The sequence below is a fragment of the Enoplosus armatus genome, chromosome 13 (assembly GCF_043641665.1).
Source record: "Enoplosus armatus isolate fEnoArm2 chromosome 13, fEnoArm2.hap1, whole genome shotgun sequence".
NCBI lineage: Eukaryota > Metazoa > Chordata > Actinopteri > Centrarchiformes > Enoplosidae > Enoplosus > Enoplosus armatus.
This window is the reverse complement of record NC_092192.1, coordinates 195,019-220,000: the sequence shown is the minus strand read 5'-3', so window position 1 is coordinate 220,000 and position 24,982 is coordinate 195,019. Positions and strand designations below refer to the sequence as shown.

Here is a 24,982-nt window from a genome sequence, read left to right as displayed (position 1 = left end):
TGATGCAGCGATGGAACAACTGCACTAACTGTGGAATGCTTGTATATTTATTGTTTTGAGAAGAAGATATTTTTACTGGCTTTTAAAAAATAGTACATTGAAAACGTTTCTCCACCACTGATGAACAGTTTGTGTTCAGGTCCTGGATGATTCTGTGGAGGAGTGTGCACACATGCAAAATACTGCAATACCCATGATCCTTGGCTGCTGTGATCTGTTTAAACAGCTGAATGTTTGATCAGATTTCTACAAAGTGTCAAATGTGTAGAAACAACAGAACATGAAGCTCTGTGATTGGCTACTTGTTAAATGCATCCTGCGAGTCGTCCACAAGCTTCTTGTAGCTTTGACTTTTTATCAAAGAACGAGATATTTTGTTTTGATGATTCAACCAGGAGAGTTTCACAACTTCCTCTGGTTCGTCTGTTAGTTATGGGAAGAAGTAAATTTCCACTCTGGGAACACACATAGTTAAACACACACACACACACGCACATTGACCACTGAGTACAGTTCATCACTTATATCCAGAAATAAGAGAGGAACTGTGATTTCCATGTGTCGCTTCGCTAAGAGCAGCCAATCAGAGCTCAGCAGGACAACACACAGGCAGCGACTCGGCTGTGACATCACGGTTTGATGAGCGTCGCAGTGTCAGGATACAAGACTGTTTGACCTGGAAGAAGTACTCAGATATTCTACTTCAGTAAAAGTAGTAAAACCACACTGTAGAAATACTACTGTTATAACTCCTGCATTCAAATTCAGATTTTTTTTTACTAAAGTGACAGTACAAAAGTATTAACATCAAAATATACTTAAGGTAGCAAAAGTAAAAGTACTCATTATGCAGAATAATATATATTATATTATTGAATCCAATAAACTGTCTTCTAGTTTGGCACGACATGATTTAGAAGCCAACACTTACCTTCTGTTCATAACGTGAACGACCATCCAGTTCGTTTAATACTGACGCAATAGACTTGGCAGCCATCTTGGTTATTTACAAAAATGCCTCCACGGTGTTTAAACCCGCCCCATATTAGATAAACGGTTGTGATTGGCCTGACCTGAATCAGGCCAGATGGAAATCTGTCTGAACGAGAGGTTCGTCTGGTTCCAGACTAGTGAATGTATAGAGGAACATGCAATGGAAATAAAGTACAGTAATTGAGTAAATGTACTTAGTTACATTCACTCTCCTGATAAGTGCACCTTGAATTCTTAACTATTGAACCACCTGCTGAGTGGAAGTGAAGAAACACTCTCAGCATACTGACACCTTTATACACACTGTGTGAACTGTGAGAGGATCTCAGTGAATCTGTCATTTGTATACAAGTGATGAAGAAGAACACAGAAGTCTTTCATGTCATGAGACTCCGACATCATCTGCAGACATGTTCATAATCAGCCTGTTGAGACTCATCACATATTACTCTTTGAAAGAGTAATTACATTACTTCACTACGTATTCAGAAGTAACTTGTTACTTTACTTTCATTACTCAGCTCCTTTAAACAACTTTAAATCCTCCGCAAACACGTCACATCTTCTGTATTTAGGATGTGTAGAAATAGAAAATGAGACTTTGTGGTTCAACAAGCAGCCAGACGCTTTGGAGTTTGGAGGGATTTACTGACCATCCAGCAGCTAGCTTAGCATTAGCCTCAGTGTTGAACGCAGCTGTTCAAACATCCTCAAACTCTGAACACACGTAGCGTACATGTGGCTTAGCACACAACATGTGAATAAGAAGAACCCCTCCCCCAGCTAAAACATCTCTGTCCAGTCCAGACTAGTCTGTCCCAAGTCCAGGACAAGTCCAGATTTAACAGAACCTGAGATGGCTGCAGAGCTGTGATTGGCTGAAAACTATGTGATGAACTGAATTTAAAGTTGTGCTGGAAAGTTTCACCTCTGCTTCCCACAGGAAATACTTTCCTGTTTATTTTCTTCTTCAGTGGTCGACTCACATTCCTCCCTCACACAGGATCAATGAGAGCTCTGATTGGCTGAAATCCCCAGGGACACATTCTGATTGGACGACTGGACTTTTTCTCTGGAAGAAGAAGAAAAGTCACCCTGTGAAAACACACAGTCACACACTCAGTAACTAACACACACACACACACACACACACACCCACAGGAATGTGTTCAGGCCTGTTTGAACCATCAGAGCTCAAATGATTTAACAGACATCTGACTGTTTCAGAGTTAAATCTTCAGTTTTTAATGTTTCTTCTTTCCTCGGAGTTTCAGTGTGTCACTATCACACAGATTAAAAACAGAACGGTCAAAGATATCCTGACTTTTAGTCCAAAACACATTAGAACGTCCCTGCCTGGTAAACAGCCACTTCTTTCAAACTCCACGCAGACTGAATGTTGAGATCACTGGGACATCATAGATGAAACTAAACAAATCTCCATAACCGTAAATCTATTCATTACTCTGCGATGTTTGGAAAGGGTTTCAAGAGCTTTTACCCAGAAATCTGTCCAGCAGATCCTATTAAATGTTGAAAATATCATCAAATGTTGTTAAAATAAAGGTTATAATCTGCAAAACTTAAACTGTAAACTAAATATAGTCCAGTTTTAACAGTAAGAACTATTTTACTTCTTAAATCTCCATTAAATCCTCAAGCTTAGCCGACCAGGGCTGCTAAAGGCTGAGCGGTCTGCCTACACAGGGCCGACAGTGAGCCGCCACCCCACTGATGTTAGCTTGGTGATGTTTCCACGGTTACAGCATCATGTGTGATGATTCGTATTAAATGATCCTCTGAATACAGTGACAGGAAGTCCTGTGTTTGATGATTTAGCTAGCTTTAAGTTTTTACTGATGTGATGCTGCTACTTGCTGATTTATCATTATAAAGTTAAATGATCCTCTGCTGGTTAGACAGAGTTGGACTTTAAATGTGAAATCTCTCCTCTCTGTGTTGTTGGTTAGGATCAGCAGCCAAGATGGCGTCCATCAGAGGACGAACAGGAAGTCTGAATGTGCTGCACTTCCTGCTGGGTGGGTAACAACATTAAAAGTCCCGTCAGACTTTACAGGGGGACTTATACTGTCTGTCTGTCTGTCTGCAGGTGTGTTCCTAGTTCCTCCTGAAGGGGGCGTCAGTCTGGAGTTGCTGCCTTCATCCTCTGAAGTTCTGCTCAACTCAAACTCCAACTTCACTGTGGTCAGTAAACACCTGTCTGTCTCTACAGGTACATGTCTGTGTCTCCACCGGTACCTGTCTTTACAGGTGCTTTCAGGGTGGAGTCATATACTTGTCTGTCTCTGGTGGTGTGTTCAGGTACCCGTCTCTCTCTGCAGGTGTGTTCGGGCTGGAGTCCGGTGACGTGGCGGTTACCTCTGGATTCTCAGGTGGATGGAGTTGTTGTGGATAATCAGGGGTCCAGCAGCGTCCTGCAGTTCTTTAACGCCACTTGGAGGAATTCTGGGAGATACACCTGTGAGGAGGCATCTTCCTATCAGAGTAGAGAAATCGACATCTTCGTACCTGGTCAAGGTGACCGTCATATTTATGACACATTGATCGTATCTGTCCTACCTGTAAGACCTGTATCTCCTGAGGTTTCCACCCCACCTGTTGCCCCCTCAGGTCCGGAGGAATGGTTCGTCCCACTGGGTCCAGGTGTGGTGATGAAAGAGGCGGAGGAAGATACCATCCCCTGCGTGGTGTCCGACCCGCGACTCAATGTCTCGCTGTATGAACGTCCCAGCAGAACACCGGTTACCGGGACAACGTACAAGCCGGGCCACGGCTTCACGGGTCGTCTGAATGACACGTCATACGTGTGCTTGGCCACCCGCAGAGACGAGGAGAGAGAGTCACAGGTGTACTACGTGTTCAGCGTCGTAGGTGAGGAGATGAGATTAAGATTAGATTAGACTGGACTGAGTAATTTATATTCAGTTAAATGTGATCAGATTATGGGTGATGTGTTTTATTAGATTAAATTAAATAGATTCCATTATTGTCCTGGCCTGTCTGTCTCTCTCCTTCTCTCTCTCTCCACCTGTCTGTCTCTCAGTTCCTAAGGTGATGGAGGTGGATCTGACAGTGTCCAGCAGTGTGTTGAAGCAGGGGGAGGTTCTCACCGTAAACTGCACCGTCAAAGACACTGAAATGGTCTTCTTCTCCTGGGACTTCCCCCGCAGACAGGTACCTGTCTTTCTCTTCATCTGCCTGTCTGTCTGAACTGTGAGGTCATCAAACTGTATTGCTGTATAGGTTAAAGTTTTTCTCTGTTGTTTCAGGAAATCGAGCCTCTGACAGACTTTCTGCCCAATCGGATACGCTCCTTTGTTAACATCTCCACGGCAATGGTGGCAGATTCTGGTAGGTTACTGACTCTCGGAAAAAAGTCTACTGCTGCCTGACAGATGGCACTGTAGGAACAAAAGCCCAAACATAGTTTGTTGTTCTTAACGGTAACTCAACTGGTAAACAGTAAAGTGCCATTTATTAGTTGCTATGGTAACTTTAAATTTGCTGTTCTTGTTGAGTGTTTGGTTGTTTGGTTTTTAGGTAACCATGGTGATGAGGATGTGTGTGTGTGTGTGTGTGTGTGTGTGTGTGTGTGTGTGTGTGTGTGTGTGTGTCCTGTAGGTGTGTACATGTGTGCGGTGCAGGAGACAATGCAGGGACGAACTGTAGAGAAAAACATCACAGTGACAGTACTGGGTAAGCACACACACACACACACACACACACACACACACACACACACATACACAGACAGGTGAAGACACAGACAAGTAAACTGTCTCTCTCTCTCTGCAGATCGAGGTTACGTCGACTTGTGGCCTCCAGGTGAGACCAACATGTCGTCTCTCCTCCATCACACGGTGGAGTTCAGTGTGGAGGTTGACGCCCACCCTGCCCCCACCATCCTCTGGACCAAAGACAACCAGACAGTCGCCACAGAAACCACCTCCGTCACCACCACACACCTGACAGGAAGCAGGTAGATTAGAGGTCAAGTTAGAAATAATCTAAAGTAAAATCATATCTTAATGGTCAACGACAAACACAGTCTGACTGACTGATTGATTGATTGATTGATTGATTTATTGATGTGAAGGTATAAGAGCACGTTGACGCTGGTTCGAGTCCAGATGGATCAGACAGGAAGTTACACAGTGACTGTTTCCAACGACGACGATGTTGAGGAGGTCGTCTTCAACCTGGAGGTCAAAGGTCAGAAAGAGAGAGAGAGAGACAGACAGGATGAATAACAGACAGGCTGCTCACAGCATGTGTGTCTGTGTGTGTGTGTGTGTGTGTGTGCAGCACCCCCCAGGATCACGTCTTTGTCGGAGGTCGGCACTAAGGCGGTGCTGTGTGTCAGCGAGGGAGCTCCACTCCCATCTGTCACCTGGTATACCTGTCACAGCTCACACAGGTAAACACATACACACACGCACAGACCCATGAACTGTCAGACGATTCAGGAAGGGAAAGCAGGGAGGAGAACTGCTGACCCTGACTGGGGATCTTGTCGTGGAGGAACTGCTGCACCCGGCCGACACGTCCTCTGTGGAGGAGGCAGAGCTGAAAGACTCAGGGAAAGCCTCATCCAAATCCCTGGCAGAGGTTTCTGAAGTAGTCAAGACAAGGCACCAGGTGTGGATGAGATTCTCCCTGAGATGCTGAAGGCTCTGGACAATGTGGGGCTGCCTTGGTTGACAAGCCTCTTCAATGTCGCGTGGAGCACGGTGGTGGTTCCAATTTTTAAAAAGGGGGACCAGAGGGTGTGCTCCAATTATGGAGGTATCACACTGCTCAGGCTTATTCCCCAGTGCGTAAAGGAGGCTGCAACCAATTGTTAGTGATGGACGGGCTCTTAAGGTGCAGCCAGGGGAGGAGAGTGTCCGGTTTGGGAACCTCAGAATTGCTTCTCTGCTGTTTTCATATAATGTGGTTCTGCTGACTTCATCAGATGGTGACCTACAGCACGAACTGGGGTGAAGTAGCCAAGTGTGAAGCAGTAGGGATAAAAGTCAGCACCTCCAAGTCTGAGGCCATGGTTCTCTGCCTGAAAGTGGTGGATTGCTCCCTCCGGGTTGGGAACGAGTTGCTGCCCCAGCTGACGGAGTTCAAGTAGCTCTGGGTCTTGTTCACAAGTGGTAAAATGGAGTGTGAACAGTAATGCAGGTGATGTATGTATGACCGTTGTGATTCAGAGGGAGCTGAGTTGAAAGGAAAAGCTTTCGTTCTACCACTCGATCTATGGTCCACCCCTCATCTGCGGTCAAGAGCTTTGGGTAGTGACCAATAGAATGAGATCGCGAATACAAGCAGCTGAAATGAGTTTCCTCCGCAGGGTGTAGAGGTGAGAGTGTAAGGAGCTCAGACAGGAGCTCAGAGTAGAGCGACTTCGTGTCAAAAGGAGCCATTTGAGGTGGTTCAGGCATTTGATCAGGATCCTCGGGGGTGCCTTCTTTTGGAGGTTGTTTAGCCTGCTGCCACCGTGAGGATGTAAGAGGATGTAAATGGGTGGATGGACACATACACAGGTAAACACACACACAGCAGTGTAACTGTATCCATGTTACCATAGTAACCGTGTTTGTGTCCTGCAGGTGCAGTAATTTGACAGGCGGTTGGAAGAGCCTATCAGCAGCCTCGAAGGGCGGGACTCTGCAGGAGAATATCACTGAGGTGGAGGAGAGAGGTGTCACCCAGGTAACCAGTGATGTCATCAGAGGGGAGGAGATATGATATAGTGCAATGATATGAAGATGATTGACAGCTGCGTTTGTGTGTATATGTGTGTGTGTCTCACCTGTGCAGGTACGCAGTATGTTGACTCTGCAGAGTCTCATTTCTCTGTCAGCTGTTCGCTGTGAAGCAAAAAACTCTGCAGGACGACGAGCCAGAGACCTCCGAATACTGTCCAACTGTACGTACTAATACTGCAATACTACTGTACTACAATGTAATACTGACCTCCGAATACTGTCCAACTGTACGTAGTAATCCTGCAATACTGTTGTACATTATTAATTTGAGTTCTTTACATTACATAACTCTGTCTGTCTGTCTCCAGCTCTCCTGTCTCAGGTTGCAGTCTTGGCAGCAGTTCTGGTTCTGGTCGTCATTGCCGTCGTCTTCCTCATCATCCTCATCCTCCTCTGGAGAAAAGTCAGTATTCAGTGTAGAACTACTATTATTATCTGTAGTTTTAGTAGTACAGTAGTAGTTCAGTAGTACAACTGCAGTTCTGGTTGTATTTTTCAGCATTATTCTGACATAAAGCAGCAGTATTTCCTGGTTCCCATGACAACATGAGATTCTGGCATTACCATCATGAGAGCTGAATCATATTAAACATTTAGAATTTTGTGATCAGAGTTTTCGTCATCTCTTCTTGTTTGTTAGAAACCTCGTTATGAAGTTCGTTGGAAGGTGATCGAGTCAGTGAGTCCTGACGGACAGCAGTACACCTACCTTGACCCCGCCCACCTGTCCTACAACTCCACCTGGGAAGTACCACGAGACAACGTAGTACTAGGTAATACTCTGAGAACACGTAGCACTACTCTGAGAACACATGGTGCGAGGAAATACTCTGAGACAACGTGGTACTAGTTAATTCCCAGAGACAACATTGTAATAGAAAATGTTAAAGGTTAAGGTGTAGTGCTAAAGTACAAAACTAATATTGATTTAATTCTAACTTAATCCCAAATTAATCCTAATTTAATCCTAACATAATCCTGAACTAATCCTAACATAGTGATTCATGATGTCAAATGTTATACCACACTTTGCTCTAAAAAATTAAAGCATTGAGATGTTTGGTGCTGTCAGGTGACGATGATAACAGCATCAAACTTTCAGTGTGACATCAAAAACACATGTTCTGTCAGCAGCAGTCTCACCCTCCCTGTCTGTCTGTCTCTGTCTCCAGGTCAGGTGTTGGGTTCAGGTGCGTTTGGTCGCGTTGTCGAGGCAACTGTCTCCGGTCTGCTTCACTCTCATTCTACAACTAAAGTGGCCGTCAAGATGGTCAAACGTATGTACCTGTCTGGCTAACTGACTGTCTGTCTGTCTGTCTGTCTGTCATACTATCTGTCTACCACATTAAAACAAATTAGAACAGATGAAAGAGAGTTTTTTTTAACAAACTGTATAACATCTAGCTATATTTGCCCTTAAGAAGTTTAATTTTGTTAAACCATCTCTGTCTGTCTGTCAGAAACTTTTACACCCATATCCCCAAAATCCACCTTTGGAAACGTTGAGATCTCAACTACATCAATTTAAAGTATAGGTGGAACACAGTTTGTGGTCTAACAGTCTGAGTTTGTTCAGACGAACACTTGGTTTTCTTCTTCTTAAGGAGTTTTTCATTTCTGTTTTTGATGACTGACAGACGATCAGCTGTTTTGTCTGAAACTGTCTAAACTTCCTCACCTGATGGGAGCCGTCAGTACAAAGACTACAAACATGTTGAAGGTCTATTCTCTGCTGTTTCGCTGTTACATGTTGAAGGTTGAACACTGAAGAGAAGTTTTGTGTCTCGTCAAAGAAACTCTGATGTTTTGAAAGTCAGTCAAAAGATTTCTGTCCTGGACGACGTGAACATGTTTCGTACAGTGAACCAGTCTGATTGATTATTGATATTGATTATTTCTGGCCTGAAATCGATAACAATGAAATTCTGTGTGTGTTGTGTCTGTATGTCTGTGTGTTTGTATCCCTGTATGCGTGTGTGTTCAGCCAGCAGCGGTGCAGTTCAGTCTCTGATGTCCGAGTTGAAGGTTTTGGTTCATCTTGGTCCTCACCTGAATGTCGTCAACCTGCTGGGAGCGTGCACGAGAGGAGGTGTATGCTTTAATCCTGAATTAATCCTAAACTAATGAGAAACTAATTCTAAATGTATCCTAAAACAATCCTGACTTAATCCTAGTCTGATCTAAAACTAATCCTAAACTAACCCTCAACTAAACTAATCCTAAATCCTAAATTGTTGATCCTGGATGAATCTTGAATAACAGTGGTCTCTTATTTTGAAATAATGGAAAAATTAGTAGAGAGTTGAAACCAAGATCATGCTTCATATGATTGGCTGAGTACATGAGGTAGGTGTGCTGGGAAGCCTCCCAGCATGCAACAGGATGGCAGATTCATGAACACAAGTTCTATATCTGTATTCTGGGACTCCACTAGAGTCCTTTTTCATCTTATTGTGGCCCTTCATGCGGCCCCTCAGTTCACCCTCTGTCTGACACAAGCCATCTGAACTCCTGTCTCTTCAAGGCCTGCCTCCCTAAAAGCCCCCTTTCTTCTGATTGGCCTCTGAACCCTGAGCACAGCGCACCGCTTCACACTGAGCCGCTGTGGTCGACTGCAGGACAGCAACAGTAACTCAGCTTGGAAAATAGAGACATGTGGACTGAATGTGATGAACTTCCTGTTTATCAGACCACAAATGAGACAAGAAGTAGGTTGGAAAAACGATAGATGCTGCTGGCGACTGGGCCTCACTGATTACTGTACAAAAACACACAACTTTATTCACTGACTTTGGTGAAACTCCATCATTTGATGGAGAAAATGTTTTCCCTCTGATGTCCTCCGGCAGCTCTGCCTCAACTCTCTGTGATTTATGGACAGAAAGCTTTAGAAAGTAACTGCTAACTGCTGCTAACTGTAGCTGCCGTTAGCTCAGTTAGCTCTGAGCACCAGGGGAGTGTTGGTGTTTACGCCGCCAGCACAGGAGCTTTGGACCACCGGGAGGAGGAGGTTTTCAGTCCTGGCCTCCGAGAGTCAGATGGTTAGAGTCAGCTAACTAAGAGCATAGATATAGATATATATCTATGGCTAAGAGGACTGCTAGCTGCACAGCTAACTAACGAACGGCAGCTACAGTTAGCAGTAGTTAATGATCACTTTAGCAACAAGTAAAGCCATCTGTCCATCAAGGAACGACCTCCTACCTACCTACTTTCCTTCTCAACAGAAAAAGCTCTTTCTGTGAGACACTGAACAACCTGAGTAGCAGTAAAGAGCCGTCCTGAGCAGAGCAGCCCAACAACTCAGACAGACTGGGAGGGGGGGGGGGTGAGCGGCCCTCTACTTGGTGGCCATACTTTCTTTTCTCTTTCTTCTTCTTCTTCTTCTTCTTCTTCGTGGGCGTGCTGTCACAGCTGTGCCCTGACCATCCCTGAGGCTTATTACGTAATACGTCTCACGGACGTAAGACACGACAAGTGAAGGGAGCGTTCAGCTTTCAGCTCACAGGGATTACTTTTACTTACGTTTTCCTCATTATTTGGCAACTTTGGTAACGTTTAATAGGAATATCCAACATTGTAACTCTATGTATATGACAGAAAATAAGGAAAAGCACAATAGGTCCTCTTTAACCCATAAGAACCCAGACCCATTTCCCCTTAAAGGAAAATTATGGGGAATACACCACAGACCAAGTGGACCACAATGAAGACATTTCTGATGGGTTTTTTTTATACTACCCCTTAATGTCAAAGATCTGTGATGTTACATATACGTTACATTGGGCGTTTATGGTAAATTTACTTGTTTTATATTAATTTGTTCAAGAAATATGGTCAAAACAGGTTGACTGTATTAGAATCGTTAAATGGGTTTTAACTTACCTTTAGTATAAAAATACAGACTTTTTGAAATTAGTTGCTTCCTTCACTTGTGTTTACATGTCACACCACCATTTTGAAAAGGTCCCGACCTGTCACAGTCACATGACTATGACATGACCACCACACCAGGATGTTACGTATATGTCGCTTAGGGACTTAATGAGTTGAGATCAAGCCCAAAGCTGTATAAGGAAGATTCTGGGGCCTTTGAAGTGGTTACACTGGTGTCACCATGGGTTCTTATGGGTTAAGGTTATTTTGTTCCACATTGAGCTCCACAATGGTTCATCACTGTTAGTTTAGATATTAATATTAATGTGTTCAGACACAAGGGATGTTGGTGTGTGATTGGTGGAGACTTTTCAGGGATACTTATAAACCTGCTATGAAAATGAAACCTGATCTCTTAAACATCAGCTGCACTTCTGCTGGTTTGGGTTTCAGGGACATGTTGCTAGGACAACAGTTCCAGAATAATTTGGCCTTGTGCCCATATAGGCACCAGCATCTTTTTTCAAATGTTCCCAATGAGGAGAGAGCGTCTATGGCAGCATGCGGCCGCTCCGAGTGCTTCTACTTGAAAAGCTCTCAACTTTTCAGAAAGACTCTGAGAGACAGAGACAGAAAAGTCCATTTGTAGCAGCTGACCTGCCGGACACTGAACGTTGCTGGTAAGTGTTAAGCTTGTATCAGCCTACACGTTGTTATCTTGTTGTTAGCTGTGTAGTAAACCCCTTAACTAGTATTAAGTTATTGTTGTCATAGAAACAAGAAGCGCCCTGCCAGCGTTTTTCTGCCAGAGAAACCGACGATGTGGACACAAGCCCTGACTGACTGACTGACTAAATAACTAAATAACTGACTCACACACGAGCTCAGACTTGATGGTTTTTGTATTGGAGGGAAGCTGAAGTGAAGCTCAGTGAGAGACGACACAGAGAACTGCAGCCTAACACATATTATGCACTAATTGTCTGTCTGTCCAGGTCCTGTCTATCTGATCACTGAGTTCTGTCGTCATGGAGACCTGGTGAACTACCTGCAGAGGAACAAACACACCTTCTTACAGAGTGACGCACACACCAAGAGGTCAACACACACATACACACATGCTCTCGCTTTACCTGTCTCTCTCTCTCTCTGTATGTATTGAGTGTGAGTGTCTCTCACCTGGCAGTGACAGTGATGGAGGGTACATGGACATGAACAAGGAGGAGAGCGTTCAGTACGTTGCCATGAAGGAGCTCAACTACGCCGACATCGAACCTGCGGTGTACGAGACGCCATACACACCACCAGGTGATACATGTAGTACACTGTATATAAGTACTGAATCTGTATCATGTGTACACATTCATATATTTGATATGTTTAAACTGAATAATGTCAAATTATTGTGGAAACTCATTAATAATGAAAACTAAATTAATTTAAATGAGTCTTTATTTTGGTGTTTAATTTCAAAATAATAATAATGAAATTTATTTAAAGTTGCAAGTGGCAATGAATGGGCCCTCGCACACTTGTGCATGTTGGGGGGGCAGGGGGGGGGGGGTAGCAGCCACGACACCGGAGATCGCTTATTCTATGTTTCCCATTACGCCCCACTCTGGTGTTGGGTTACCATCCACTCTATCTGACAAGTGCAAATTCAAAGCATCAACAAGACCGCTTGATGAAAAATTACAGGCTTTTGAAGCAATTTTGTTTCATCAATGTCTGAAGCCTTTGCTGACTGAATTTGAGGTGGATCTGATGAACCGTCTAGGAGTCGTTTGTAAAATATACAGTATGAACTTCCTGAAACAACAGTTTCTTTATTCATGGCGAAACATAAAAATTCACAGCGTCGCCACGGGAGCGTTGTTCCAGTTATGGTTCCAGTTAAGCTTTATGCAACTTTTCTTCGTGATGGTCTTTAGATTGCACTGACCAAATTTGAAGTTGATCGGATAAAAGGAGGAGTTCGTTAAAGTATGGAGCCTGGAAATGGTTAAATCTTCACTCAAATTTCCCAGTCAATTCAAAATGGTTGACTTCCTGTTGGGTTTAGAGCAGGGGTGTCAAACTCATTTCACATCGCGGGCCGCATACGGCCTAGGAAGATGTCAAGTGGGCTGGACCATTAAAATTGTAGCATATTCAGCTATAAATAACAAAAATGTCATGTCTTTCCTTTGTTTTAGTGTAAAGAAGTACAAGAACATTAGGAAAAACTTGATATTTAATGAACTATTCTTTTACAAAACATTTCATGAAACACCTCAGATTTCTTTAGAGAAACGTGCAATTTACTTTTATCATTCACATGTATGCATTGCAACTGATCCCATTGATTGTACAAAGGCACAAAACTTTAACAAGCAATTGGTATTGAAAAATATAGTAATGCACTTTAAGATTAAATGAGACTTAAAATAAATAAGACGTGGTCCATTTTTCTTGGAAAATTCTACACTCTGTATCCACTTTTCTTCTTTTTGATAATGACATTTTGGCTAATGAGGGTGTAGCGGGCAGGTAGAGAACAGGGTAGAAACAACGTTGTACCAAACAGCAGATGGCGCATTGATACCATCTGCTGTTTGGTCTGTCTCAGTGATGCGGCGTGTCTTCTACTCTGACCAAAACAGTGCGCCCCTAGCGGATAATTCTTGAAAAGCATTTAATTTAAAAAATCAAATCCAAGTCTTTTATGGATTTTTTCACTTTCAAATTCATCCTGCGGGCCTGATAGAACCTCCGCGGGCCATATGTTTGACACCCCTGGTTTAGAGTATGGCTCCAAGAGTTTTTTTTTTTTTAAGTCTCGGCATGACACACGTGCTATCGAGCTATTTTGCCACACCCATGCGCAAGACCCATAAAACATATAACTTTGCATCCCTAGCCCCTCAAAAACAGCTTCGTTTTGGCAAAGCATCGAAATGGTGAAGCATGGAAATTCACCACGGGAACATTGTTCAACGAAAACTAACAATCTTTGCTCTGAAGCATCATCGGGGTCTTAAGGCTTTTCGGAGACAGTTTTGAGGAGGATCTGGTCAACCTGCTTGGAGGAGAACCTCAAAGTATAAAACGTGTCATTTCCTATTGCCACTAGGTGGCGCTCTGACTATTACTCAATATTGGCACATAGATATGTTCAGGCCGTGACTCTTATCAAACAAGTTTGGGGCTGCCCGGACAATGTACATTCGAGTTATACCAAATCCCTCATTTATGGTGTTGCACTTTTGCGTTACACAAATTTACCGCCACGCCACACCCACATAGTTGCACGAAAACTCAAGCTTTTAATCACTTTTCATTGGGCAGGTCTTAAGATGGCACTGACCAAATTTGAAGTCGATCCGATCTATTCTCTAGAAGGAGTTTGTTAAAGTCCGGAGCATGGAAATGGCCAAAAATTACCAAAACACGTACATTCAATTCAATGGCCGACTTCCTGTTGGGTTTAGGGCATGGCTCCAACAGACTTTTTTGTAAGTCTCAACGTGATACACCTGTTCACCAAATTTCGTGCATCTAGCTGAAATGTACCATGGGGGCGCTAAAGAGCCATTTTTTCAGACCCATGCACAAGATGTGTTAAGTGTGCATTTTCATGTTTACATATTACACCTACAGTACACTCAAGACATGAATTCAGGTGAGTAAGTCATAATAACAATATAGTTAATATTATCACTCTCTTTCATTATTAGGTTCCGATAAATAAATGATTTAGTTTTTCTTATGGTCATACAATGTTAGATTTATGATTTGTTATTAAATAAACATCAATCATGACATAACAACAGTACAAGAACACAACTATTAATCAGAATGTGAATATTAATTTCTTATTTCTTATTCTGAGTTTGAAAGGTTTGTGAGTCTAAACTTTGTTTGAAACTGTAACGGTAACTCTAAAATCAACATTTACTCAGCATCTCATAGTTATAACATTTTAACTTATCATGACTTTTAGTCCTTTTTATGGTCTTAAGTCAGAATTTAAAGTAAAGTAAAATCATGATGAGTTGTATTTAGATAAAAAGTCATAATTTTAACTTTTTGATATATTCATTTGAATTGCCTGTGTACCTGCGAACTGTCTGTCTGCCTGTCTGTCTGCCTCAGTGACTGTCCTGTTGTTGTCTTTCAGACCAGCAGGAGGCGTCTCTCACCCTCAGTGACTCCCCTCTCCTCACTTTCAATGACCTCCTCAGCTTCTCCTTCCAGGTCTCTCAGGCCATGGACTTCCTCTCCTCCAGAAAGGTACGATCACTCATCAATACATCACCGATACATGACTATAGATACACCTCAGTGTTGTGTGTTCACATGGCAGCATGGTGGTGCAGCGGTTAGCACTATCGCACCGGGGGGTCAAGCGGGATGGCGGTTTGATACCCGGCTCTCCTCAAAGTGTCTGTGGGCAAGACACTGAACACTAAGCTGCTCCCGATGGAGGAGCACCTTGCTGCCATCAGTGAGCATGAAGGTTGAAAACACCTGAGCCCCCGTGTTCCTGCTTGACACCTGCTGCTACAATTATCATTATTAGTCATGTTATTTATATTGCTATTATTATTATTGCGAATATGAATGTTAGTGCCTCTGCCTTTACCATTACTATTACTTTACATATCTATATGGAGCTTGCATTGTGCTACTGTATGTCCTCTTTCCTCCTCCTGAAATTGTTGCGTGTTCACATGTCATGTTGCATGTCCAACAGTGTGTCCACAGAGACCTGGCAGCAAGGAACGTCCTGGTCTGTGAGGGGAAGCTTGTGAAGGTCTGTGACTTTGGCCTGGCCAGAGATCTGATGAAGGACCAGGACTATATCGCCAGAGGAAACGTCAGTTAACCACATCAGTGTGTTCAGTTTTCATCACTAGAGAAACCTAAGAAACTGTGAACTTGTGTTTTTATTTTCCAGAGCTTCCTGCCGGTGAAGTGGATGTCTCCAGAGAGTATTTTCCAGAATATTTACAGTTCACAGAGTGACATCTGGTCCTACGGAATCCTACTATGGGAGATCTTCTCTCTGGGTAAACCAGTCTAAAACAGTATATGTCTACACACCAGTCTGTCCAGTACACATCCATGTCAATGCAGTATTTTGTGTGGTTTGTCCCAGGTGGGAGCCCGTACCCCGACCTCCCCATGACGCAGGAGTTTTACTCTGCTCTGAAAAGAGGTTACAGAATGAGTCAACCAGACCACGCTCCTCCCAACATGTATGACATACGTTTTACATACGGTGTATACATTTTACACATGTTTTACACATTTTTACACATGTTTTAAATACGTTTTACATACATTTTACATGTTTTACACCTTTTACCCATAACACCCCTCTCTCCAAAGGTCCACTGAGACGTCCAGTATAAGACACAACACACTCTGAAGAGCCTTTAATGTCTGATATCAGGACATTAGAACGACTCCTCTCTGACGGTTTTTGTTCTGTTTTCAGTTATGATTTGATGAAACAGTGTTGGGAGGTGAAACCTCAGTCCAGACCTTCTTTCTCCTCATTGGTTGTCTCCATGGGCAACATGTTGACTGACGACTACAAAAAGGTACCAAATTAATCTTTAATCCTGCTTGAGTCTCTGTGGAAGGAGGCAAAGGTTCAAAGTGTTTCCCCTGACCTGTTTTTACATGTGATCATTTAATACAGAGAAATCTCTCCTGGAGACTCATTACAGGGTGCATGTCTACCAGCTGAGGCACTTCACTACAGATTTTCCCTTTTCAATAATTTTTCAGACTGACTTCAGTCAATTTCCTTTTCTTACACTGATACTGCCACTTGAACTTCTTTCAGTATTTCAACCATTTCAAATCTTCCAGAAGTAGATTTTCAGCAGTGAGAACATGAGACTAATGTCTGTTTGTCCGTTTGATTTAAGGACTCTGATGGAGGATAATTAATTCTGCTTCAGTCTGATATATATTTATGTTTTATTGCTTGCGTTCTCTTTAGAACCAAACACATTCACCTCTTCATAAATGTGTCAGTAACTGTGGTCGTTGTGTTGCAGTGTTATCTCCAGCTGACTGAAAACTTCCTGAAAGGTGAAAATCCAGCAGTTGTTCGATCCAGACTGAGTCCATCCAGAGCTGCTGGAGATCAGACTGACAGACAAACAGACACAAATGGTCAGACTCACAAAAACACACAAATATAATAACATTTCTACAGAAGAACAATACAGATAGTTTTATTGAGCAAAGAAGCTAAACTCACCCGATCTGACATTCAACACCCTCTGTTGTGTTTATAGGAAGTCCTGCCCCTCAGGTGAACGTTCACCTGTTGGAGGTGGAGCCAGAGGAGGGAGGCCCCTCCAACGGCACTTACGTAATCCCCATCACTGACATCACCATAGAAAACAGCAGCGGCACTGCGCTGGACGCAGTCAGGTATGAAAATCCCCTTGATGGAATTTTTCAACTCCATAAATTAAACTTTATTGACTATATATACCGACCTGCTGGGCCTTGACTAAAAGACAGTAAAAACTCACTGTAGTTCCTGGACTGAATCACTGGCATCAACGTCAACTGTCACAGTTGAAAAAACGATATTTCCCATAATGCACCCTTTCTTTGCATGGTATATTACATTGTTCAGCTCCCAGTGTTAGCAGGCTCAGTATGCAGCTACATGTTTAGGAACATGCTGCTGATCTGTCACTTCTTGTGCGTCCATGTGTCTAAGTTGTGTTTGAGCAGCATAATAATATCAGTTTGTGTTATTGACTCTGTTCCCTGCCCGTCTTTGTTTTGATTCATAAACAGAGTGGCAATTTGATAAACGTGTTACGTGTTGTTCTTTTTTATCGTTTAGCAGACAGAATATTTTTTAACATCTTCAGGACAACAGGAAGTGTTTTTAAAACTGTCAGTTACATCAACAGGCTGAATATGGCCACAGTGTAGGCTTACAGAGCCCCCTAGTGGCCGTTTAAAGTATCATGTATTTATATGTGCTTGTGTTACTCTTACTGACAATAGGGGTTATTGTACCTCACCTGTAACTGCCTCACCTGTACCAAAGGGTGCCTTTATTAGGTTAATGTGGTAATTATTAAACTGAGTTTATTGATTGAATTACTAATATCACAGACCTTTCTATTTAACTTAGTTTATATTATAATGCATTTGTAATTTCAGACAACTCACACCTTTATAACCTCATATACACTGAGTCACTGTTCATGTCTTTGCCCTTCTCATGAAAGAGACTGAACTTCATGCTGAGAGAGTGTACCGCTGCAGGTTGATGCTTCTTTTCAGAATTCTTTTCACAGTGAATGAAGTCACAAAAAATAAAATGGAACGTGGTCTTTTCCTTTTAAAGGAGGTGAATAATAATAAAGATATTATGATGACGATGGTCTCTCTCCTTTGCAGCTCTCAGTCTCAGGACATACAAGGAGCACAGGATGTGACATCATCAGAGGACAGACAGGAAGCTGAGGAGCCTCCTGATTCATCCTGCAGATGTGAGGAAGAGGAGGAGAGCTGCCTGTGAAGCTTTCAGCTGCCTTCCAGACCAGGTGAAGGGTTAAATTGACCTATAACCTAGGTTCTGCTGAGGAAAACAAGTTGTTTTACCCCCAGTAATGACTGTAAGGCTGCCAATGGAAAAGTGCTTTAAAATGGTGTCTTTAAAAAATATATTTTTGAAATCACGTTTGACTCCATAAAGAGGAAACAGAGTTGTGTTCACAGTAAAGTGTGCAGCAGGTCCTGAATCAGATGTGTAACTTTATAGTATTCAGCTTCATATTCTTCATTTACTTTGTATTATTCAGAAGTGTCTGTGTATGTGTGTATTACATCTGTATTATTACCTTCTTTTTGTTTATTCAAACTGCTCTGATTCATGTCAGAATTTAAACTTCAAATAAACATCAAAATAAAATCCAGTGTTGTTTTTTTTTAATCAAACTGCAGGTGAGAATCAGTTTAAGGTTTTCATCAGTTTTATTTTCTAATAAGTCACCTTTCTAAAGGCTTTATAAACTGTAACTTATGACTATTAAGATTATTTATTACACACAATACTGATGAGTTAAACTCCTAATGAATAAAAACTAAAGATGTTTTGTTTTCGGAACTTTAACTCTAATAATTGATCAAATGTGATGTTAGAGAGAAATACTTAAGATTTAAAAACATGTTTTCACTGTTGACCTCGAAACAATGTCCATTTATTATCAACTGATTAACATGATAAAGACACAAGTATTTATGGCTAAATAACATTAATATCTGTATTATTACTATTTATCTCACTAATCTCTGTTACCTGCATCATAATTAAAAACAAAGACAAAAATCAAATGATGACACACAATCCAAACAGATCCAAAGTCAACAAAAATATTTTATTAACAAAAGATTTTAACAAAGATATTCCTCAACTGACTTTCAAAAATAACAGGTGATCCAGATGTTTCAGGTGATCCAGATGTTTCAGGTGGTCCAGGTGATCCGGGAGTTTCAGGTGTTTCAGGTGGTCCAGGTGATCCAGGTGCGACTGAGCCTTCAGGTGTGAAGCTGGATGGACGTGCTCTCAGGTGAGTCTCTAAGTGTGTTCCATTCAGATGGAAACTTGAAACTAGACTCTGTCAGATTTTGGAGTTGTCATATGCCCCCCCCCCCCCCCCCCCAATCAGCCCCCCGCCTGTGTTTTTTCTACTTCCTGTTGTCATGTGGCTCCGCCCCCCCTTCATCAGCCCCCCGCCTGTGTTTTTTATACTTCCTGTTGTCATGTTCCATGAGAGAGAAGTTCAGAAAACTGCTGAATGTTAAAAAAAAGTTTCCTCAGAAAGAAACTGAGTCACAAAACAAAACGTTCTTCTTCCTCTTTTTCTCTGACAGTTCAAAAACATCAAGTTTGTGCTCAAATCAAAGTTTTTACTGTATTTAAGTTCAAATTCGAGGTACTTGTACTTTACTTGGGTATTTCCATTTTATGTAACTTTCTACTTTTACTGCACCACATTAATGTGACAGCTTTAGTTACTAGTTACTTCCTGTCCAGTGAAAACCCTGTATCTACAGATGTTTGTGATGAGCTGAAGGATGAAGAGTTCCTTCATGTGTTGAGAAAACGGATTCTGGAAGTTCATGTTTGTCATGTTGGTTAAAGAGCTGATTCACTACAAACTGCAGACATCTCACCTAACAATGACCAAACCCCCCTGACCCTGACCCAGACCAGGATTTCACAGTCCCACTGATTTCAAAAAATCAATAAATGTGTTAAATTTTGAAATGATTAAAGAAAATGCTGATGACTTCATAATCAGGTGTCAGGTGTGATGCAGTTAGTTTAATTTATTAGACAGGAAATAAGAGAAGAGAGAGACTCAAACCTGTGACATGTTGAAGTAATCAGAGTTGCCTGCTTTACTTTCTAATAGAAACCTTAGAAGACACAGACAGGAGGGGTACAGGGTGGTGGATGGAGGGGGGTACAGGGTGGTGTGGATGGAGGGGGGCACAGGGCGGTGGATGGAGGGGGGTACAGGGCGGTGGATGGAGGGTGGAGTGTAGTTACTGGTTGACAGAGAGGAAGTTCATCGCCTTCAGTTTGACTTCGACAGTCTGAACAACAACAGAGAGAGAGATGAAGGTTTATTCTCTGCTGCTGTCGATCGCCCTCAGCTGCTGCTGCTCTGCCAAAGGTCAGAAAACAAACTTTATTAACACATTATTTACCGTTTATTAACTGTTTATTAACCGGGTATTAATGCTTCATTAAGGGATAATTATCTTCATTCACAAAAGACATGAAAAATAAAACCATGTAACAATAATAGAATGATAAAGTTGTATCTTAAACTACCGTTAATGAGATGATTCATTGTTATTAAATATTTATCTTATTATCTTATTAACTGTTTGTGAGCATAAACATTACTGCTGTCAGGGGTAAACCTTGTATCTGTGTGTCAGATGTTAATGAATTACCATTAATAAACTGCTAATGGTTAAACAGTTAACAATGTTTAATGGTTTATAAAACCAGTGATAACTATATTGATTATATTTAGAAACAAGTTAATTTCTGTTAACTAACAGGAATTAACTAAACACACAGTGACGACCCCGTCAACAGTCACTGCTTTTAAACAGTTAATTACTGTTTATTAATGGTATTGAACTGTTTATTGGTCATGAGTAATTATAAAGATATATTACCAGGACTTTCTGAATAAAAGTTTACCTTTTCTCTTAATAAAAATAAATGAATATTGATGAGACACAAATGTCTTTAAAATATGATTTAAATATTTAAAAAATATGAGTTGAGATTAATATTAATATTCTTCACTCAGACGTGACATTTGGGTCATTTGAACCTGACTGTAACACAAGCATGTGAATATATTTACTGTTTGAGTTAAATGTTCATTGTTTGATAACAATTTCTCTATTAAATATAATATTTATGAATCCAAAAACATTTTTCTGTGGTCAGAATGTCCAAAACACAGACGAGCTGCTGTGGAACATCTTCATCATTCTTCATCAAACAGCATCAACAAGCTTCTGAGAAATATAAAACAATTATGGGATGTTTTCATTATTGGTGAAGAGATCTGAATATGTGACCTTCGAACATATTTCACACAAAAGCTATTTACTACTTAATATTCATACAGCGGCCACGCTGAAATAATAGCCCACTTAATGATCAGATAAATATATATCAGTATCAAATTAAGTAATCAGGACTGAGCAGGTGAAAATACACAACACACAGGGACACTCTTCTTCAGGGACTTCTGGTTCACTTGAACTCCTACAAACAAAGGCAAGATGGTCTCATGGACTCAGTGTCGTCTCATGGACTCTGTGTTGTCTCATAGACTTAGTGTCCTCTCATGAACTCAATGTCCTCTCAATGTTGTCTCATGGACTCAGTGTTGTCTCATTGTCTCAGTGTTGTCTCATGGACTCAGTGTTGTCTCATGGACTCAGTGTCCTCTCCGTGTCCTCACGGTGTCGTCTCATGGTCTCAGTGTCGTCTCATGGACTCAGTGTTGTCTCATGGACTCAGTGTTGTCTCATGGACTCAGTGTCCTCTCCGTGTCCTCACGGTGTCGTCTCATGGTCTCAGTGTCGTCTCATGGACTCAGTGTTGTCTCATGGACTCAGTGTTTTCTCATGGACTCAGTGTCCTCACAGTGCCGTCTCATGGACTCAATGTTGTCTCATGGACACAGTGTCGTCTCATGGTCTCAGTGTGGTCTCATAGACTTAGTGTCCTCTCATGAACTCAATGTCCTCTCAATGTTGTCTCATGGACTCAATGTTGTCTCATGGACACAGTGTCGTCTCATGGTCTCAGTGTTGTCTCATGGACTCAGTGTCCTCTCCGTGTCCTCACGGTGTCGTCTCATGGTCTCAGTGTCGTCTCATGGACTCAATGTTGTCTCATGGACACAGTGTCGTCTCATGGTCTCAGTGTTGTCTCATGGACTCAGTGTCGTCTCATGGACTCAATGTCCTCTCAATGTTGTCTCATGGACACAGTGTCGTCTCATGGTCTCAGTGTCGTCTAATGGACTCAGTGTTGTCTCATGGACTCAATGTCCTCTCAATGTTGTCTAATGGACTCAGTGTCCTCTCCGTGTCCTCACAGTGTCCTCTCATGGACTCAGTGTCGTCTCATGGACTCAATGTTGTCTCATGGACACAGTGTCGTCTCATGGTCTCAGTGTTGTCTCATGGACTCAGTGTCGTCTCATGGACTCAATGTCCTCTCAATGTTGTCTAATGGACTCAGTGTCCTCTCCGTGTCCTCACGGTGTCGTCTCATGGTCTCAGTGTCGTCTCATGGACTCAATGTTGTCTCATGGACACAGTGTCGTCTCATGGTCTCAGTGTTGTCTCATGGACTCAGTGTCGTCTCATGGACTCAATGTCCTCTCAATGTTGTCTCATGGACTCAGTGTCGTCTCATAAACTCAGTGTCGTCTCATGGACTCAGTGTCGTCTCATGGACTCAATATTGTCTCATGGACTCAGTATTGTCTCATGGACTCAATATTGTCTCATGGACTCAGTATTGTCTCATGGACTCAGTGTCCTCACAGTGTCCTCTCATAGACTCAGTGTCATCTCATGGACTCAGTGCCATCTAATGGACTCAGTGTTGTCCGATGGACTCAGTGTCGTCTCATGGACTCAGTGTCGTCTCATAAACTCAATGTTGTCTCATGGACACAGTGTCGTCTCATGGTCTCATTGTCGTCTCATGGACTCAGTATTGTCTCATGGACTCAGTGTCCTCACAGTGTCCTCTCATGGACTCAATGTCCTCTCAGTGTGGTTTCATGGACTCTGCGTGGTCTCATGGACTCAGTGTTGTCCCATGGACTCAGTGTTGTCTCATGGACTCAATGTCCTCTCAATGTTGTCTCATGGACTCAGTGTCCTCACAGTGTCCTCTCATGGACTCAATGTCCTCACAGTGTCCTCTCATAGACTCAGTGTCATCTCATGGACCCAGTGCCGTCTAATGGACTCAGTGTTGTCCGATGGACTCAGTGTTGTCTCATGGACTCAGTGTCCTCACAGTGTCCTCTCATGGACTCAATGTCCTCTCAGTGTGGTTTCATGGACTCTACGTGGTCTCATGGACTCAGTGTTGTCCCATGGACTCAGTGTTGTCTCATGGACTCAATGTCCTCTCAATGTTGTCTCATGGACTCAATGTCCTCTCAATGTTGTCTCATGGACTCAGTGTCCTCACAGTGTCCTCTCATGGACTCAATGTCCTCACAGTGTCCTCTCATAGACTCAGTGTCATCTCATGGACCCAGTGCCGTCTAATGGACTCAGTGTTGTCCGATGGACTCAGTGTTGTCTCATGGACTCAATGTCCTCTTAATGTTGTCTCATGGACTCAGTGTTGTCTCATGGACTCAATGTTCTCTCAATGTTGTCTCGTGGACTCAGTGTCATCTCACGGACTGTGTCCTCTCAGTGTTGTCTCATGGACTCAATGTCCTCTCAATGTCCTCTCAATGTTGTCTCGTGGACTCAATGTTCTCTCAATGTTGTCTCGTGGACTCAGTGTCATCTCACGGACTGTGTCCTCTCAGTGTCGTCTCATGGACTCAATGTCCTCTCAATGTCCTCTCAATGTTGTCTCGTGGACTCAATGTTCTCTCAATGTTGTCTCGTGGACTCAGTGTCCTCTCAATGTTGTCTCATGGACTCAGTGTCCTCACAGTGTCCTCTCATGGACTCAATGTCCTCACAGTGTCCTCTCATAGACTCAGTGTCATCTCATGGACCCAGTGCCGTCTAATGGACTCAGTGTTGTCCGATGGACTCAGTGTTGTCTCATGGACTCAATGTCCTCTTAATGTTGTCTCGTGGACTCAGTGTTGTCTCATGGACTCAATGTTCTCTCAATGTTGTCTCGTGGACTCAGTGTCGTCTCACGGACTGTGTCCTCTCAGTGTCGTCTCATGGACTCAATGTCCTCTCAATGTCCTCTCAATGTCCTCTCAATGTTGTCTCGTGGACTCAATGTCCTCTCAATGTGGTCTCATGGACTCAGTGTCCTCTCATGGACTCAATGTCCTCTCAATGTTGTCTCGTGGACTCAATGTCTTCTCAATGTTGTCTCATGGACTCATTATTGTTTCATGGACTTTATCTGTGGTCATTTCAATGTAAGTTATACATGAATATAATTATACCATAATTGCTGCTGCTTCATGTGATTTTCTTCCTCTTCTTCCTCTTCTTCTTCTTCTTCTTCTTCTTCTATGAGACGGTTGTGGAGTGGATCTAAACATGTTCCTCCACCACTCCCACAGAGTCGTCAACAAAGAAGAAGTGAGACAAGGAAGTGGGAGAAAAGAGACCCTCCTACATATACACACACACACACACACACACACACAATCCCTGTGTGTGTGTGTGTGTGTGTGTGTGTGTGTTGTCTCTGGTAGAAAATGTGTTTCCTGTCTTTCTGAGGTTTCATCATACCGACCTCCCCGGCACTGAAACCTCTTAACTGCAGGACTTTCTCCAAAACAAAACATGGTATAAAAACCTTTTATCTCCATGTTTTTCAGTCCCTGAATAAAGACTGTCGACAAAGTGAAAACTAACAACAGTTCTGATAATCAATAATCATTCAAGTTATTAATCAATCAAACTGTCAGGTTCTTCAGACTTCCTGTTTTCTGAATCTGAGACTCACATTTTTCATTCTTATTTGGTGTTTTATTGACCAAATGATTAATTGAATAATTGAGTCATTAGCTTCAGATGTGAATGTG

The 24,982-nt window shown here is 42.4% G+C and overlaps 1 protein-coding gene across 1 annotated transcript in view; it reads left to right on the top strand.

Moving 5' to 3' along the window:
* The window catches only part of LOC139294990 (platelet-derived growth factor receptor beta-like), a 20,001-nt gene extending 1,468 nt beyond the window's left edge, over positions 1-18,533 (top strand). The window contains exons 2-27 of the mRNA XM_070917032.1: positions 2,964-3,032; positions 3,104-3,198; positions 3,336-3,531; positions 3,625-3,885; positions 4,058-4,188; positions 4,284-4,365; positions 4,636-4,710; positions 4,810-4,993; positions 5,111-5,226; positions 5,320-5,431; positions 6,612-6,714; positions 6,823-6,931; positions 7,079-7,173; positions 7,411-7,543; positions 7,943-8,047; positions 8,755-8,859; positions 11,642-11,744; positions 11,833-11,954; positions 14,806-14,918; positions 15,382-15,504; positions 15,586-15,697; positions 15,787-15,886; positions 16,129-16,234; positions 16,700-16,817; positions 16,943-17,081; positions 18,075-18,533. Coding sequence (XP_070773133.1) covers positions 2,978-3,032; positions 3,104-3,198; positions 3,336-3,531; positions 3,625-3,885; positions 4,058-4,188; positions 4,284-4,365; positions 4,636-4,710; positions 4,810-4,993; positions 5,111-5,226; positions 5,320-5,431; positions 6,612-6,714; positions 6,823-6,931; positions 7,079-7,173; positions 7,411-7,543; positions 7,943-8,047; positions 8,755-8,859; positions 11,642-11,744; positions 11,833-11,954; positions 14,806-14,918; positions 15,382-15,504; positions 15,586-15,697; positions 15,787-15,886; positions 16,129-16,234; positions 16,700-16,817; positions 16,943-17,081; positions 18,075-18,195 — 3,114 coding nt within the window. The 5' untranslated portion in view covers positions 2,964-2,977 and the 3' untranslated portion in view covers positions 18,196-18,533. The remainder of the gene's footprint in view (positions 1-2,963; positions 3,033-3,103; positions 3,199-3,335; positions 3,532-3,624; positions 3,886-4,057; positions 4,189-4,283; positions 4,366-4,635; positions 4,711-4,809; positions 4,994-5,110; positions 5,227-5,319; positions 5,432-6,611; positions 6,715-6,822; positions 6,932-7,078; positions 7,174-7,410; positions 7,544-7,942; positions 8,048-8,754; positions 8,860-11,641; positions 11,745-11,832; positions 11,955-14,805; positions 14,919-15,381; positions 15,505-15,585; positions 15,698-15,786; positions 15,887-16,128; positions 16,235-16,699; positions 16,818-16,942; positions 17,082-18,074) is intronic.
* Positions 18,534-24,982: the final 6,449 nt, after the last annotated feature.